General features: G+C 40.3%; 1 protein-coding gene across 6 annotated transcripts in view; it reads left to right on the top strand.

Annotated features, from left to right (window-relative positions):
• Positions 1–19,906, top strand: part of LOC122561883 (semaphorin-3D) — a 356,084-nt gene that overhangs the window by 175,962 nt on the left and 160,216 nt on the right. For all 6 annotated transcript variants that reach the window (XM_087999320.1, XM_043714212.2, XM_087999319.1 and 3 more), the window contains exon 4: positions 11,138–11,200. In XM_087999320.1, the coding sequence (XP_087855446.1) occupies positions 11,138–11,200 (63 nt within the window). The remainder of the gene's footprint in view (positions 1–11,137; positions 11,201–19,906) is intronic.

Raw genomic sequence — 19,906 nt, 5'->3', positions numbered from 1 at the left:
CTCTACCAATCAGAGTCGACAGCATAAAATGTTCCTCTCTGCATTGCTAGTCTTACAATTGGTCCTGATGAGTGCAAGATGAAAAGCTTCAGCAATGTGTCCTTTCTAGCAATACTCAAGTTCTGTACGACCAAGTGACCATTTAACACTTTATAAACTTAATTCTTAGCATCAGGTTTGAATGGAGTTATTGAGTTGAGGTCTTGTATACAATTTTTGAGAAGATTTGTAGCTCAGGTTGAGATTCAGGTTGTAAGTTTGCTCACTGTGCTGGAAGGTTCATTTTCAGATGTTTTGTCACCATGCTAGGGACCCTCTGGTGAAGTGCTGGTGGTATGTCCGGCTTTGTATTTGTGTGTCTTGGTCTCTTAAGATGGGTGGTATCATTTCCTGTTCTTTTTCTCAGAGGTTATTAAATGGGGTCCAAATCGATGTGTTTATTGATGGAGTTCCGGTTTGAATGTCAGGCCTCTAGGAAATCCTGTGTGTGTCTCTGATTAGCCTGTCTCAGGATGGATGTGTTGTCCCAATCGAAGTGGTGTCCTTCTTTGTCTGTATGCAAGGATACTAGTGAGAGTGGGTCATGTCATTTGGTGGCTAGTTGATGTTCAGGTACCTGGTGGCTGGTTTTCTGCCTGCTGAGTCCAATGTATTGTTTGTTACATGGTATTTTATAAATGACATTAGTTTTGCTGGTTGTTGGTAAAGGGTTCTTTAGGTTCATCAGTCGCTGTTTCAGTGTGTTGGTAGGTTTATGGGCTACCATGATGCCAAGGGGTCAGACTAGTCTGGTCTTCATCTCCGAGATGTGTTTGATGTATAGTAGTGTGGCTGGAGTCTCTGGGCGTGTTGTGTCTGGTTGTTTGGGTTTGTTGTTTAAGTATCGGGGGACTGTATTTATTAGGTATCTGTTCTTCTTGAATATGCTGTACAGGAATTTTTCATCTGCTCATAGTTGCTGGGTGGGCTGCAGTGTGTTGTGGCCTGTTTAAATAATGTCCTGATGCAGCTCCGTTGGTGGGTGTTGTGATGATTGCTCCTGTAGTTGAGTATCTGGTTTGTGTGTGTTGCTTTCCAGTAAATGCTGGTCTGCAGTTCTCCATTGACGGTTGTTTCACTATGACATCTAGGAAGGGGAATCTGGTGTTGTTCTCCATCTCTTTTGTGAAATTTATGCCAGTAAGGATATTGTTGATGATGTTGTAGGTTTCCTGTAAATTGTTCCATTTTGTGATTACAAAGATGTAATCCATATAGCGGACCCAAAATGTGGGTTGGATCGTGGGGAGGGCTGTTCGTTCTTGTTACCTAGCATGGTGCCAGCTCAGCGAGCTAACCTACAACCTGTCTTGTATACCCCCTCTTCAGACGCAGAGGAAAATGCCTTAAACTTGCAGACAACTCATTCTATATTTGTCTGTTTTTCATTTCTAAACAGCTTAGTAAAATCTAATTAAAATTAATAAAACAACCAATGATTGGCTTGATAAGTCTCAGTAATGTGCATTTGAACAAGCATCCAACAATTAGAACCGTTTTTGAAACAATATTTTTCTGAGCAAGGATTCCAGCCAATATGAGAATCGAGATCAGGTCATCTCCAGGCCAATGAATTGCAGTTCTCACAGCGAAAGAATACCGTAAGGCACAGGAGCAGAAATTAGGCCATTTAGTCCATCAAGTCTGCTCTGCCATTCAATCATGGCTGATTGGTTTCTCAACCCCATTCTCCTGCTTTCTCCCCATAACCCTTGAACCTCTTGACAATCACGAACCTCTCTATCTCAGTCTTAAATACACTCAATGACCTGGCCTCCACAGCCTTCTGTGGGAATGAATTCCACAGATTCCCCACTCTCTGGCTGAAGAAGTTTCTCCTTATCTCCATTCTAAAAGGGCTTCCCTTTACCCTAAGGCTGTACCCTCGAGTCCTAGTCTCTCCTACCAATGGAAACATCTTCCCAACATCCATTCTGTCCAGCCCATTCAGTATTCTGTAAGTTTCAATTAGAGCCCCCCTCGTCCTTCTAAACTCCACTGAGTGTAAACCCAGAGTCCTTAAATGTTCCTCATATGTTAAACTTTTCATTCATGGGACCATTTTCATGGACCTCCTTCAAACATACTCCATGGTCAGTATATCCTTCCTGAGATATGGGGCCCATAACTGCTCACAATACTCCAAATGTGTTCTGACCAGAGCCTTATACAGCCTCAGAAGTACATCCCTGTTTTTATATTCAAGTCCTCTCAAAATAAATGCCATCATTGCATTTGCCTTCCTAACTATTGACTCAACCTACAAGTTTACCTTGAGAGAATCCTGAACTAGATCTCCCATTTGTCTTCGCACTTCAGACTTCTGAATTTTCTCCCCACTTAGAAAATAGTCCATGCCTGTATTCTTCCTCCCAAAGTGCATGACCTCACACTTTCCCACATTGTACTCCATCTGTCACTTCTTTGCCCACTTCCTAACCTGTCCAAATCCTTCTGCAGCCTCCCCACCTCCTCAATTCTACCTGTCCCTCTACCTACCTTTGTATCATCTGCAAACGTAACCAGAGTGACCTCAGTTCCTTCATCTAGAACGTTAATGCTAAAAGTGAAAAGTTGTGACCAACACTGACCGTTGTGAACCACCAATTGTCACCGGCTGCGATCCTAAGATCCTTTTATCCACTCTCTGCTTTCTGCCAGACAGCCAAGCTTCTATCCATGCTAGCACCTTGCCTCTCACACCACGTGTCCTTATCTTACTCAGTAGCCTCCTGTGTGGCACCTTGTCAAAGGCCTCTTGAAGTCCAGGTAGATAATATCCATTGGTTCTCCTTGGTCTTGGTCTAACATGCTTGTGACTTCCTCAAACAATTCCAGTAGATTTGTCAGGCATGTCCTCCCCCTGGTGAAACTATGCTGACTTTGCCCTATTTTACCATACACCTCCAAGTTTCAGAAATCGCATCCTTCACAATGGATTCCAGGATCTTACCCATGACTGAGGTCAGGCTAATTGGTCTGTAATTTTCCGTCTTTTGCATTACTCCCTTTTTAAACTGGGGTGTCACGTTAGCGATTTTCCAATCCTCTGGGTCCCTCTAGCAATTCCTGAAAGATCACCACTAATGCCAACACTATCTCTTCAGCTTTCTCCCTTAGAGCTCTGGGGTTTAATCCATCTGTAATCCAAATAGAGGCAATGGCAGGATATAATTTCAGAACAACTGCTGAGAACCCTGGAACATGTCATGTAATCAAAACAAACTTTAATTTCTTTAACATGAACTGGTTAATCTGATTGACAATGAATAAATTTGTAATATGTCACTGAAAAGCATTGGAATGCAGAGCATTCTGTCACCAGTAATAATGACCCTGGTTACCAGGCACCATTTTATTACACTCACACAGAAGAGCATTAAGAATGGCAAGGAATTATCAGACTGGAGTGATCCCCGGATTAATTTTGTTTGACTATGATATTCTAAAAGGAATTCCCTAGAATATCTCTCCAAATTGGCAATAGGAATTTTGTATTCTTTAACTTCTCCCAGAAGATCATAGTTTAGGCTGAGTATGGGAATAGTTTGCGTGTTGTGATATACAATGTATTGTAATTGTATGGGACAGACTGAATAGCCTAGATATTTGTTTTTTTTTCCTGTTGATATGTCAGAAAAGATAGATTGAGATCTTTGGCTTCCAAAATTAATGAATCAGAATTATTTTCTTCTGGTTATCAGGCAAATGTTGCATCTGAGCAGATCTGGCCCGTCTACCCATTTCCTTTGCTACTCTGATACAAGTTTAGAGTTTAGATGAGAAGATTGACTCCTGAATTAATGCCCAGTTAAAGTGCACTTGATTTGGCCACACAAGTAACAACAGACTCTACATTCACAATAACTCAGTTGTACTAATTGAGCGTGCTGATTTCCAATGAAACTCTCAAATTCTTGGCTGTTTTGTTAGATTTTATTCAGTATTTTTATTAGGTTAGTAAATTAATTCAGTGAAAAATAGAAACAAATTGCTTGAATTGCAACTATTTAAGGAGGGATTGGCTTTGTTCTTTTTAACTCCCCTTTGAGTGGTTACAATAATTTTTTTTGTTAGTCAAGACTTTAAGTGAAACATCTTTCAGTGAGGGCTTCCTTTATTTTTAATGTAGTGCATGTAGTAAGTGTATCCAAGCATGTGCAGGAAATCCTCTCTGTGATGTTGCAGCAGAAAATAAAAACAAGTGGCTTCTCATAATGTCATCATTTTCTGGATGCAACCAGAACTTTAAGTGAAGCATGGTTTCCTATTGGAATCAATAGTAAAGCCAGAGTTAGGTTCATGTGATAATTTATGGTCAGAAAAAGCAATGCATAGGTTGAAACATTATGCCATATGTAGGTATTTCTAGCTGAAAAACTCTTGCAAAAGAATATGAATTACTAAATGTAAAAGAAACACTGTATAGTTGTTGATTTCAGGACTTTTCTAAGCAGTAAGCAATTTAAAAACTTTACCAAGTTGAAGTAATATATGGTGGATCAATGGTTGCACTGCTGCTTCCCAACTCCCGGGAGCAGGATTTGATTCTACCCTGGGACAGATATCTGTGCAGAGTTCGTACATCCTCCCAGTATCTGTGTGGGTTTCCTCCCACAGTCCAAAGATGTGCAGGTTAGTTGGATTGGTCATGGGAAATTGCCCATAGTGTCGAGGGATGTGCAGGCTAGGTGGGTTAGCCATGGGGAAATGCAGGGTTACAGGAATAAGGTCGGGGGGTGTGTATAGATGGGAAGCTCTTCTAAGAGTCGCTGTGGACTTGATGGACTGAATGTCCTGATTCTACACTGTGGGAATTCTATGATTCCGAAATGCCTACATTTTTAATGAAATAATCTTAAAACCAAAATAAATTAAATGATAGAAGAATTACAAGAAGCATAAGTTGATAGAGTACACATTAGTACAATACTCATATTATCCCTACAGTGTGGAATGAGATCTGCACATCCCTGGGCACTATGGGTAATTTAACATGGTCAATCCACCCTAACCTGCATCTTTTTGAACTGTGGGAGGAAACCCATGTAGACACGGGGAGAATGTGCAAACACCGCACAGACAGTCATCTGAGGTTGGAATCAAATCCCGGTCCCTGGTGCTGTGAGGCAGCAGTGCTAACCACTGGGCCACCATGAGGCTCATCTGATGAAGTTTTAATTGACCTGGCTTAATCAGATTACAGAATAGGAAGCCTGGCAGCCAATAGGAAACTGAAACTCTCAATGTCAGCAAATATATGGTGACTATTTTATTCACATCAGTAAAGCAAAATAATGTTAAGTGAGCCAACTTGAAATGAGAACTGAGTGAATGACTTAAAATGAAGTTCAGGATAACAAAGCCATGACACAGCAAGAGGGGTAAATGCCATTGGGAAAGTCACGGCATTGCCAGCAATAATTTCTTCCCTGGATGCCAAATTGAAATGCCTTCCAATGAAAGTGTCAGTTGTAACGTTTTATAATGGAACAAGTTTCGTCTGCGAAAGAACTGTGCCCAAGCTACCTTATTATAAAAGTTCCTTGCTCAATTAATTTAGTATAATTTATTACCTTAAATAACATGCTAAATTAACAAAAATTGTTGCTGATTGGGGCCCTTAGGTTCATGATTCTGTGAGTCCTGTGAGCTGTCCAAGTGAGCTCACTGTTGTGTACAGGAGTTTGCTTGCTCTGCAAACTCTCTCCCAACTTGGGTGACAGCTTTACAACTCTGTCTGAAGCTTTTCAAACTTCTACTTTCTGTTGTTCTGAGCAAAGTATTTAACAATGCAATTCAGGCACTTTGGCAGATATATGTGTTCCATGATGAAATGTAGCTGCCACTACCATTACCGTCTCATTGACATTTTTTCTTCTGACTTGAGCATGGATTTGATCTCCTGCTCTGCATTGTGAGCGATGTAAAACAAGGCTTGAAAACTTCACTGATGTTCCATTTGCTGACTTCAGAGGAATCAGGAATGCTTGCATGTGTTCTGGCCACCCCCAGGATGAGTATACCTGTACCTCTGTCTCTGACAGCAGTTACAATGGAAATAAAAAGTGAGTCACATTTGTGCAATTTGGCTTTGTTGTTTAACTCTTTAAGGCCTGGTGAATGTCCATGTATCCTGTTCAAGGTCAGGCTAGTGTATGTTTGCTGACATTCAGTTGCCAGAAGTGAACACAACATTCCTGATAGGATCTGACCAAGCTGCAAACAACTAAAGAACTGCGGTGGTTGCAGAGTCACTGAACATGTTTGAAAAAGAAGTGGATCAATTCTTATCAGGCAGGAGAAAGAAAAATGATTAGGAAAGGGAATGTGGAATTTGGAACATAAACAGATTAGCCATGATTGTGTTGGATGGTACTGCACACTGAAAGGGTCTGCTGCTATTTTGCATGTCTCTGCGGTGACTTGCTTCCTCACTTGTTGTGGTTCTGTTCGCCGAGCTGGAAATTTTTGTTGCAAACGTTTCGTCCCCTGTCTAGGTGACATCCTCAGTGCTTGGGAGCCTCCTGTGAAGCGCTTCTGTGGTGTTTCCTCTGGCATTTATAGTGGTCTGTCCCTGCCGCTTCCGGTTGTCAGTTTCAGCTGTCCGCTGTAGTGGCCGGTATATTGGGTCCAGGTCGATGTGTTTGTTGATGGAGTTTGTGGATGAGTGCCATGCTTCTAGGAATTACCTGGCTGTTCTTTGTTTGGCTTGCCCTATGATAGTAGTGTTGTCCCAGTCGAATTCATGTTGCTTGTCGTCTGTGTGCGTGGCTACTAAGGATAGCTGGTTGTGGCGTTTCGTGGCTAGTAACGCCATGACCAGCTATCCTTAGTAGCCATGCAAGTAGACGACAAGCAACATGAATTCGACTGGGACAACACTACTATCATAGGGCAAGCCAAACAAAGAACAGCCAGGGAATTCCTAGAAGCATGGCATTCATCCACAAACTCCATCAACAAACACATCGACCTGGACCCAATATACCGGCCACTACAGCGGACAGCTGGAACTGACAACCGGAAGCGGCAGGGAGAGGCCACTATAAATGCCGGAGGAAACACAGAAGCGCTTCACAGGAGGCTCCCAAGCACGGAGGATGTCACCTAGACAGGGGACAAAACGTTTGCAACAAAAATTTCCAGCTCAACGAACAGAACCACAACAACGAGCACCCGAGCTACAAATCTTCACCCAAACTTTGCTTCCTCACTTCCATAATTCCAAGCCCTCTGGGAGAAGGCTTAAAATCCTTGAGTCTTTATAATTATATGTTAGATACTTTTAAGGGAGATATTCATGAGGTTATCATTATATATAGTACATGACCTATTGATAAAGAGCTCTCAGTGTCTATCTTATTGAGGAGTAGAAAGTGAGGACTGCAGATACTGGAGATCAGAGTCGAGAGTGTGGTGCTGGAAAAGCACAGCCAATCAGGCAACATCCGAGGAGCAGGAGTATCGACATTTCGAGCATAAGCCCTCCATCTTACTGAGCTTGTTCACTTGAAGCATGCCGTGCTGAGGGAAAGGTTCTGCAGTACATCTGAATTGCTTAGCTTGATCACAGTATGTGTGATTGTAATGTACCTAATGTACACGATAATATACATAATGTAGAGATAAAGTATGTAATCTATAAACCTCAGGAGCGGAAAGAAAATTCATTGTATTCTTGAGCACTGCGTGACCCATGTTTCATTCTTATGTTACAGGAGTGAACATAGGTATTAGAACATGATGATAGCAGACCATTAGTACATCACATCACCACATGACAGTACTCTTGTTTAAAGCCACAGGGTCTCGGCTTCAAGTTCCAGCCCAGAGCTTGAATGTGTAAGAGCCAGTGCTGACAGTCTTGTGTAATACTGATGGAATATTGCACTGTTTGAGGTGCCATTTTTCAATGTGATGCTAAATCAAAACCTGTTCAGATGGTTGTAAAACATCACCATGCATAATTTCAAAGAAGAGTAGGAGATTTCTCCCCAACATACTGGCCAATATTTATTCTTCAATCAATGTCATGAAAAAAAACTCATTCCCCACATTGGTAACCACATTCATAATAAGAAACTTGATGGAATATGGATATTCATTTGTGATGCCGATACAACTGAAACAAGATTGGAATCAACTATAATGATACCGTAATTCTATTGCTGATATTTTGCTTCCAGTTCACTTGCTTCCTTTGGTGTACTAACCTAGGTATTTATAGTATTGTATTTTTGGGAATTGTAAAATGTGAAATTTTCCAGTTTTCAGCAATATTTTATGAGGTAACTTAGGCTAATGTGAATCCAGATTCTTAGATATTATTTTTGTATTATTCGTTGTAAAGAATTGTGTTCAGTTTGATGCTGCTTTCTCCCTGACATTGATTTCCAATCTTTTATTTGATTTCTCTGTCTTCACCATGAAATCCAATTTGTAAAACATCTCATGGAATTCCGATTTAAAGTTCACATATAGATTCATTGATAATTTAAAAATGCATTTTTCGGTAATGACTTCACTTACTGGAAATTAGACAGGACAAATTTGAAGATTAACTTTGGAATATATGCTCAGAAACAATTCTGCAAGTTATTGATTTTTTAAATGGTTTGAAAGAAACTCCGTGTAACCTTCACCACAAAAAACAAACTTGATCTTAACAAAAAAAGTACAACAGAAACATTCGTGGAAGGTGGAATAAATTACCATGTTACTATTAAATGATCAATGCTGTTACTTGACAAAAGGTGACCTCTTATGGCTCCACTATCAGAATAAAATCTTTGATATTCCTGCGAGCTACATTGAACTTGCAACAAGATGTCTGCTCCTATGTGCCAAAGGCAATCTTCAGCATCCAATAGCACAGTATTTCTTTGTCCTTAACACTTACACCAGGAAATTATAAAAATGAGAAACCACAAAATGTATTGGAGGAAGAACTCTTAAAATGGAAAGAATGTTGAATACACGGAAAGCCTGTAAGATTCAGTGTCCCAAATTACTTCTCTTTTGGCTCAAATGCTGCATGTTCTAATGAAAACAGTCTGCCAACAGGAAAACATTTCACAGAGAAACACTGTATGACCAGAGATATGATAATCTTTCTGATGCTGTTTAAAGAGTGCTCTGTCATATTATGGAAAATTGCATACCACTACAGCAAGTTAATTTTAGGCTTTTCTGGATTATTTTGGAGTTGGATATATATTGAATGCCAACATTTAAATAAATTATGTGCAAGATGTCATGGCTTACATGTGATGTGTTTGAGGCGGTTTGAAGCGTTGAATTTGTTTTAAGGATTTTGTTTGTTCAGGATACTTGTCCTTGAGCACATCCAAAACATTGGGGCCTGATCTGCACCAAAACCCCCTCACCCCTCACGCGTCACCCCTCACCCTGCTGGGAAATTGCAGTGTTCCTGCCACGCATGGACCTTGAGGTCTGCACAGAACCAAACAAAATTCTGCGGAACATTCTAATCCTTGTTTATTGTTCCTTCCATGGTTTTACTCCTCCAAATTTTTGACCATTAGATGTTGTTCAACCTCTCCAAACTGCTCTGCCATTCAATAAGATCTGGATGTGGTTTTTACTCCACTTTCATCCCTGCCTACTGTCCCTACCAGCCTACCAACCCTTTGAGATCTCCACACTTCCTCAAATCTGGAATCTTGAGCATTCACAATTTTTAATTATTCCAACACCGGCTCGATCTTCACAAAACTATTCCTGTTTTCCCAGCTGGGATTGTGTAGCACAGTCTGCTCGGAATTTACTGTGAGGACTTCCCAGACTGACCCAAGCATCAGAACCTTATCTCCAGGTGACCTATCATCTGCTCCACCACAACTCTGGTTGATGAATGAACAGCATTTAAATCTGTACACAGAAGGTTATCAGAGACAGCTCTCTATTGCAGTGTTGAAGACCTCCCTTTGCATATGCTTGTTCTAGACTGATGTCTTCACTCTTAGGATGTAAGACTCACGATCAGTTACATCATCATGATTTTCAAGAATCTTAATATACCACAACTCCACTTGACATTGTGGGAGATGATATTCTGGCTGGCTGATTGTTTTGCAGAATGCCGACGTTCTGCCTGTTAAAAAGAAAAAGATCCTGAGCTTCCAGCTTCCTGCCACTTTGCCAGACTACCCTGTTTCCTGGCCAACATCTCTGTCTGAGGTTTGCTGCAGTGCTCCAGTGAAGCTCAGTGTAAGCTGGAAGAACAGCACCTCATTTTCCATTTGAGGACCCTGCAGACATCCGGACTCAATATCGAGCTCAACAATCTTAGGACTTGATGCCTTTTCAATTCCAAGGAAAGTCACTGGAGCTGAAACATTAATTCTGCTTTCTCTGCACGGATGCTGCCAGATCTGTTGAGTTTCTTCAGCAATTTCTGTTTTCATCCAACTTAGTACTCCGTTCCCATATCACTTGATCCCTTTAGCCTTAAGAGCTATATCCAACTCCTTCTTGTTCAATGTTTTGGCTTCAATTGCTTCTATGAAAGAGAATTCTACAGACTCCCCACTCTATGAGCGAAGAAATTTCTCCTCATCTCAGTCCTAAATAACCTACCTCAAATCCTTAAACTGTGTCACTTGGTTCTGGACTCCCAGGTCAACAGGAACATCCTTCCTGCTTTTACTGTGTCTGGTCCAGTTAGAATATTATTGGTTTTTACGAGATCCCCACTCATTCTTCTAAGCTCCAGTGAAAGTAACCCTAACTGATGTAGTCTCTCTTCTTATGGCAGTCCTAACATTACAGGATGGCAATCAAACAGTTAATTCTGGTTGATCATTTATTAGTCCTGACTGGTATGAGTAAAGTTGTGTGATGTTGGTTTAAATCATAATGCCCTTCCTGTAAGTTTAGTTCAGATGAATTAATTGAAGATCAAATCTGTGTTGCCTGGCTCCACCCCATATTTTACTATCAATGGACTCAGAAAGGGAAATGGGAAATTCAGCTGTATACTTCAGGATTGTACATATCTTTAATTCTTGAAGCAAAACAGCAACATAATCACATGGTGTAATGTTGAAAGCTTAACGATCATTTTCTTTTACAGATTCACTGGCCTGGAACCAAAGAAAGAGTTGAAATGTGCAAATTGACTGGGAAGCACCCTTTGGTGAGTATCACTGTTATGTAGCCATTTCATTCATTAAACTTCTCATTATGCATTCTACATTATATCTGCATTATGTTATAACTTTGTTTTGATTGAGCAATTGACCCTTAAGTATCAGACAAAATAATAAGGTACAGCTTCTCAATCAGATATTCCAGAATGACGATGTGAGTGCTCAGTGTCTTACAGTTTCAGATCACTGATCTCTTGCAGTGTATGGATCCAACATGTGTAGATTCCCAGGGGCCTGGATCATGGTGATGTGGATCACAGGGTGTGTCAATCATGACTGAAACCATGTATAATTCTGTCAGTCAAGCAAGTTGGCTAAATGCTGCTGAGTCTGAATAAAGACATTTGTGAAGCAAAAGGAAACATGGTGAACTTTGGAAATCTGAAAGAAAAGCAAGATAAAATGACAGATTAGACAAAAGGTCTTTCAACCTCGTAAAAGAAACTGTTGTTTAGCTTTTCACTAACATCTCCCTGATGGAAGACATACTTCAATTGTGATGTTGCATTTCAGAGCAGAACACATGAGTAGATTGAGATTGACTTGTGCAAGTGTGTCTGTTCAAAATATTTGTTCTGCAGTCGTGCAATTTTTGGAATACTAGTGAACATGGATTTGATTCACATAAACCATTTCAATGTTCATAGTCAATATAGACTGTCTCAACTCCAGCACTGCCAACCTTCTCTCTTTGTGAGTTCCATGCTAAATCCCTCTTGCATTCAGTCATACCAGTGAAATATCCTTGTGAAATGTTATTGGAATATCAGGACAGCATGACTAAACACATAGATGAATTTGAGCTGAGAGACACTCAATGTGAATGTGAAAAGGGTAACAAACCCAACTGATTTTTGAGGAAGTAATGAAAGGCAAGTCACTATAGTCCTGTTTTCCCATTGGAGAAAGACAACGGGGGGGGGGGGGGTGGTTTAAGCTGAAGGTCAGCACACCTCCAGGTGAGGAGAAAGGTTGTGGAGGGAAGTCCTTCAAAGTAACCTTAGCCGGTTTTGGAATTACACCCACACTATTGACATTACTCTTCATTGCAAACCAGCCATCCAACCAACTGACCCCCAAACTAAAGTAGTGGAATGGGGAATATCAATGGATACAGTTTATATGGACATCCTGAAGATAGCCAACATTAGAAACTTTGTTTATTATTAAAGCTCATTGAGTTTAAGGTAGTTGTTGCACTGGGGAGGAGATCACCTTTGTGGTAGCAGACTGCAAGTATGAATTGTACATATGTAGTCAAACTGAGAGGAGGTGGCAGATGATGTCCCATGGCCATTAGTACTAGAGTCTCAACAATTCAGTATATGACTGACTTGGTGAACACAAGGAGGCAGCCTTACATTCCAGTTTGCTAGTGTCACAAAGATTGGTGATAAATATTGTGTGCACAACATTAGAAAGGGAGAGTATTAGATTGAGTGAATGGGTAGAACTGTAACAAATGGATTTCAATGCAGGTAAATTGTGATTATTCATAAGTGCATAAAAAGATAAATCTTAGTATTTCTTAACTGGTGAAAATCCAGGAGCAGTGATATGCAAAGAGAATCAAGGATTGTGAAAAGGTTAGACCATAACACCATAAGAAATAGTAATGGAAGTAGGTCACTGGAGCCCTTAGGCCCTAATGGGTTTTGATAAGATTTGTAGCTCAGGTTGAGGCTCTGGATGTAGGTTTGCTCGCTGAGCTGGAAGGTTCATTTTCAGACTTTTCATCACCATACTAGGTAACATCTTCAGTGAGCCTCCAAATGAAGTACTGGTAGTATAGCCCGCTTTCTATTTATATGTTTGAGTTTCCTTGGGTTGGTGATGTCGTTTCCTGTGGTGATGTCATTTCCTGTTCTTTTCCTCAGGGAGTAGTAAATGGGATCCAAGTCAATGTGTTTGTTGAAAGGGTTCCGATTAGAATGCCATGATTCTTAGAATTCTCGTGTGTGCCTCTGTTTGGTTTGTCTTAGGATGGATGTGTTGTCCCAGTCGAAGTAGTGTCCTTCCTTATCTGTATGAGTACACTAGTATCCTTACATATGGATAAGGAAGGACACCACTTTGACTGGGACAACACATCCATCCTAAGACAAACCAAACAGAGGCACACACAAGAATTCCTAGAAGCATGGCATTCTAACTGGAACCCTATCAACAAACACATTGACTTGGATCCCATTTACTAACCCTGAGAAAAAGAACAGGAAATGAAATCACCATAGAAAATGATGTCATCGCAGGAAATAGAACATAGAACATAGAACATAGAACAATACAGCACAGAACAGGCCCTTCGGCCCACGATGTTGTGCCGAACATTTGTCCTAGCTTAAGCACCCATCCATGTACCTATCCAATTGCCACTTAAAGTTCGCCAATGATTCTGACTCTGCCACTCCCACAGGCAGCGCATTCCATGCTCCCACCACTCTCTGGGTAAAGAACCTACCCCTGACATCTCCCCCATACCTTCCACCCTTCACCTTAAATTTATGTCCCCTTGTACCCGGGGAAAAAGTTTCTGATTGTCTACTCTATCTATTCCCCTGATCATCTTATACACCCCTATCAAGTCACCCCTCATCCTTCGCCGTTCCAATGAGAAAAGGCCTAGCACTCTCAACCTATCCTCGTATGACCTATTCTCCATTCCAGGCAACATCCTGGTAAGTCTTCTCTGCACCCTCTCCAAAGCTTCCACATCTTTCCTAAAGTGAGGCGACCAGAACTGCACACAGAAATGACATCACCAATCCAAGAAAACCCAAACAACTATAGAAAGTGGGCCATACCACCAGTGCTTGATTCAGAGGTGCACTGAAGATGTTACCTAGTATTGTGACAAAACATCTGAAAATGAATCTCTCAGCTCAGCGAGCAAACCCACATTCAGCCCTTAAGCCATCTCCACCATCCAATGTGATCATTACTGATCTGACATTTTCTTGTCTTTTCCCCATAATCCTTTCATTCCCCTAATGATAAGAATTTGTCTATCTTAGCCTTAAATGTACGGAAGGATTCTATGGCCACAGCTCTCTGTGGCAAGGAGTTCCAAAGATTTACACCTCTCTGAGAGAAGAAATTCTTTCTCATCCCAGTCTTCAATTGACACCCCTTTATTCTGATACAATGTCCTGTGGTCCCAGATTCTCTTGTGAGGGGAAATGTTCTCTCAGCATTCACTCTGTCAAGCCCCTTAAGAATCCTATGTTTCAATGAGATCATCTCTCATACTTCTAAAATCCACTGAGTTGAGTCCCAACATGTTCAGCCTTAGCTTATGAGACAATTCCCTCCATCCCAGAGATCATCCCAGTCAACCTTCTCTGAACTGCCTCTATTGAGATGATATCTTTCCCTTAAATAAGGGGATCGAAACAGCTCATAGTGCTCCAGATGTGGTCTCCCCAGCACCTCGTACAGTTATAGTAAGACTTCCCTTGTCTTATACTCCAATCCCTTTGAAATAAGAGGTACTTACTGACTAAATAAGGCACACTTACCAATTACCTGTTGTCCCTATGAGCTAGCTTTTCTGTATTTTATGTACAAGTACTCCTACAGCCCTTTATGTTGCAGGTTTCTGCAGTTTTTCTCCATTTAAATAATATTTTGTTTGTTTGTTTTCCCTTCCTAAATTAACAACTTTACATTTGCCCACATTATACAACATTTACCAGCTTTTTACCCATTTACTTAACCTAACAATATCTCCTGTAAACCATTTGTATCCACCTTAAAACTGGCTTTTCCACCTATTTTTGTGTCATCTGTAAATTTAGCTAGAGTACGTGAGTTACTTCCTTCCTCCAAGTCATTAATATATATTGTAAACAGTTGTGGTGCCAGGACTGATCCCTGTGGGAATCCATTGGTTACAGATTGCCAACGTGAAAAAGAACTCCTTATCTCTATTTGCTGTTTCTTGCCCATGAGCTAATTCTCTATCCAGTAATCATAAAAGTGGGCGGCACGGTGGCCCAGTGGTTAGCACTGCTGCCTCACAGCGCCTGAGACCTGGGTTCAATTCCTGCCTCAGGCGACTGACTGTGTGGAGTTTGCACGTTCTCCCTGTGTCTGCGTGGGTTTCCTCCGGGTGCTCCGGTTTCCTCCCACAGTCCAAAGATGTGCAGGGTCAGGTGAATTGGCCATACTAAATTGCCCGTAGTGTTAGGTAAGGGGTAAATGTAGGGGTATGGGTGGGTTTCGCTTCGGCGGGTCGGTGTGGACTTGTTGGGCCGAAGGGCCTGTTTCCACACTGTAATGTAATCTAATCTAATCTAAAAAGAATGGTAGATTTTATGGTGGAAGGCTATAACATTAGGGAAGAAAGCTTGGCTCTGGTGATACTGCGTCCTGGGTAGACCATTTCTGGAGAACTGTGTATAGTTCCCATGCCACACCTTGGAAAGGAATTATTGGGTTTGGAAAGAGTGCGGCAGAGATTAATTTCTTAAAATGCATAAATTGAAATTGAGTATTGATGACAAGGGTATCATTTCTTGTTGGTTAGAAGCTTGTGTTGATCCTTTGATTCATTTGAGTAGTTTCCACTTTGCAGGGTTATTGAGAATTTTTAAAATTCATTCATTGGATGTTGGGCATTGCTGGTTGGACCAGCATTTATTGCCCATCACCACTTGCCCAAAGAACAGTTAAGAGTTAACCACATTGCTGTGGTTTGAGGTGTAGGCTAGACTGGATAAGGACAGCAGACTTCTTCAGTTGGAGGGAGTAAATACAACTTTTAATGCAGATCAGCTGTTCATTGCTGGAATTATATGTAGGTGATGAATGGCATTTTCCTGTTCTGATAGTAAGGACTTCCCATTGAAAAGTAAGATGGAAACACATTTTATGTAATTAGTTGGAGTATTTTAATGGTGTAGTCCAGATAAATGGTAAACATTAAATATTGTGCACTTACATTTTCTTAATGATTTTTCTTATTATTATACTATTCAATTAAGGGGATTCCTATATAAAAGAATGTATCTAGGATTGAAAGGATCATTGTAAATTGTTTAACATAAAAATGAACATTAATTGTGGCAAAAAGGAGTTATGTCAAAGGTTTCCCAGGACCCACATTCAATTCCATATTGACAAAATCCCATTCAGAAAGTTTGACTTTGTGACACATAAAATAATGAATGTAACCTTTCGCTGCTACATGCTAGGGGTCACATTAATGAAACACGTATTTTGGCAGTTTCAGGCAAGCCCCCTGTTGACATGAGCCCAGAGGGCATGGTGCTGAAAGTGGGGTTGAATTTTCATTGTAAAGTAATTTGCATGGGGCCCCAGTTAGTGGATTTCATCGCTTTAGCCTTGAGCACTGTTCTGTCATCACATTTATAATAATGACAATAATTTTTCTTTATTTAACCAATCTAAATCAAAAACGCCATAGATATATTCTCTCTCACCCTCAGGTGAGCATCAAGTCATGGCAAAGTTTGTTTCAATCATGACTTGCAAAATTGGGCTATTTCTGCTCAAAGATTTAAGAGCCCTTAACTGCTGTTTGCATTCTGTTAACAATTGACTGCCAGCCTATTTTAAAAAAATGGCATAAAACTCCATCCATGTTTAACCTGTACAATAATTACTTTGTGTAGCATGCTTTGTTGTAGCATTTGGCAATGAACAATGCTTACCCTCAGAATCACTTTTATTGCGTGCCATGAAATTTGAAAACACAAAATTAAAGGGAAAAATAAATTGTGCAGAGATAAAATATATTTATGAACCCTCCTGAATTTAAAGTGATCCCATCTGGATTGTATTTTGCTAAGGTCTAAGACAGTAGATTGGAAGTTAACATTCAGCAATCTGAACAGAAGTCATCTTGAGGTAAGATTAATAATTAATATAGAAGCAAGTTACAAGGAGCAGAGCAGTCTTATCAAGCATGAAGAAATAACTCATATAAACTAAAGAATCTGATACATATTCTACATCAATACCAATACAATGTGTTGCAAACATTTCTAAACATGAAGCTACCTTTCCTGTGTCATTTTAATGAACTTTTCCTTTAGATTATGTGAGACTTCATTGTGATGATTTCTTGCTTGTTTTAAAATAAAGAAACCTGAAACTTTTATAACCCTGCAACTCTATACTGTGAGTAGCTGTGTCAAAAATGATCAGAAAACTCTTAGCTTTGATCTCTAGTCTCAGATGATTTACTCCACTTCAGTTAGAGAGGGGGAGCTTGATTAAGCTACTCAATTCTAAACACAATGCAGCTCTCCCTGCTAAAAGTACACATGCATTTTGTATGAAAAAGTGGAAACAACACTTTGTGCTCATCCTGAACATTTTATCATCAAAGTTTCTGTTGCAATTTGCAATTTCTTACTTGATACACTCAGCTCAAAGAAATATGCATCAGTAAATAAGTCATGGTGCATTGTGTTTGATCAATATGTTTTTGGAATGATAACTCAGCAATGAAATGATTGCTTCAGCAGAATAGGGGAAAGAAAGAATTGTTGGCGTTAGGGTCAAGTGAGTACGGGGAGAATAGAAAAGCTTCTCATTGTGGATATATTTTCTACAACAATCAGATTTGGTGATTGTTATGATACTACAAGACATTTTTAATCTTTATTTTTGGAAATCCTAAAACACAGGTATTTATGAAAAGAATTAAACTACAATGTTTACTGTTTAAAGCCAAAGGGTTGTATTACACAAAAAGTAAAGAATAATAACTACATGGTATTTTAAATATCGGTTATGTTAAAAATATCAAAATTGAATGAACAGTTACCTGCACTCTTAAGCTGAGCTCATTAACTCAAATTTTGTTCGACATCCATTTGACTTACACCAACAAATTTTAGATTAGATTAGATTAGATTACAGTGTGTAAACAGGCCCTTCAGCCCAACGAGTCCACACCGACCCGCCGAAGCGAAACCCACCAATACCCCTACATTTACCCCTTACCTAACACTACGGGCAATTTAGTATGGCCAATTCACCTGACCCTGCACATCTTTGGACTGTGGGAGGAAACCGGAGCACCCGGAGGAAACCCACACAGACACAGGGAGAACGTGCAAACTCCACAAAGTCAGTCGCCTGAGGCGGGAATTGAACCCGGGTCTCTGGCGCTGTGAGGCAGCAGTGCTAACCACTGTGCCACCGTGGACATATGAAGATTAACTCCTTGGCCTGAGGAATGTTTTAAACATTTGTACAAATTTTAGGATTACTTAACAATTCTGCTTACTGATGGTAAAGTTGTCCCTTCAAATCTCTTCCAAATATTGCATGATCCTGGACTCGCAGTTCAGCACAGGGATCACTAGTTTGCTAAGTCTAGCTACTTCAAGTCAGATCTCTCTTAGTTCTAATGGTTTTTCTTCACTCTGGAGCCTTGCACTTAAGAACTCTCACTCTCCTCTCAGCTTCAGTATCCCATAAGTCTAACTCCATGCTAATGGAGTCCTTCAGCTATTAGGAATTTACAATCCTTTTAGCCAGCTTTCAGAAATTCACCTGAATAAAGTGATGATTCCAGCAGCCAGCTTGTTTTAGAATAAACTCAATAAGAAAAGAACCATACTCAGGAATCTAGGTCCCCTATATCTTCTTAAATCTATGCTTTGCTATTTCTTATTGTCCGTGCAGCTTGGCCACATGATTGTGACTGGAAACAAGTTGTTATTTTTCAAGGGATCATCGTCTAGATAAACCTAGTTCTTGAAGGGAGCATAGGGAGAATTTGGAGTGCAACAAGTGATATTATTGCTGGACCATTAATCCGGATCCCAGGTAATGTTCTTGGGACCTGTTTCCAAAAGTCACCATGGTACATGGTGGAATTTGAGTTCAACCAAATGTCTATTTATGACCATGAAACCATTGCCAAATGTTGGAAAAATACCATCTGATTTATTAATGTCCATTAGGGAATGAAACTGTCAAACTTACCTGGTCTGGCCTAAACGTGACTCCAGACCCACAATGATTTGGTTGGCTCTTAACTGCCCTCTGGGCATTCAGGGGTAGGCAATAAATGCTGGCCAAGCTAGTGATGACCATATTCCATGTATGAATTAAAGAAAGAATAGACCTTTGAGCTTGGATTACTTGGTGGGTTGATTGACTTTTGACTAAGAAATCATATGCCAGATCCAGGGTTTTCATAAAAAACAAGTAAGTGGAAATCCCAAATTCAAACAGTCAGATCATTTCAAAACCTTCTCCTTTCCTTCACAATTTTGAGTCCCTGATGTTACCTGATATCAGTGAGAGGCCGTGGGTGTTGGATGATGCTGGTATGTGAACCCACTGACGGTGGCTTGTGCAGGTAATCTCAAGACTAAAATGAGAAAATTCTATGTGGTCTTATTCTCTGGATTGCCTCGTTACGTGTCCCACTCTCTCACACATGATAATTTGAGAATTTCTGAATAATCAACGTGAAAAATGCCACAGGCACATAAATGTTATTACGTTTATAATTTTCCTAGGGATGTGACTGGTGTTTGACTATTTTAAACTTGCCTGATGCAGACACATCAATCCAGATGTTTGTGGAGGGGTTGGAGGTGGGGAGGGGAAGGTTTCAATAAAACAGTGGTGTTCTGTAGACACAATACTCAGAGGAGCAATGATCAGAGAAATCAGAGGCTAACACTTTGTCAATCAGTTGCTTT

This window comes from Chiloscyllium plagiosum, unplaced genomic scaffold (genome assembly GCF_037043375.1).
Source record: "Chiloscyllium plagiosum isolate Xiang-an unplaced genomic scaffold, Cpla_swu_hap1 HiC_scaffold_23, whole genome shotgun sequence".
Lineage (NCBI taxonomy): Eukaryota > Metazoa > Chordata > Chondrichthyes > Orectolobiformes > Hemiscylliidae > Chiloscyllium > Chiloscyllium plagiosum.
Note: the sequence above shows the minus strand (reverse complement) of the source record. Positions and strands in the feature narration are given on the sequence as shown.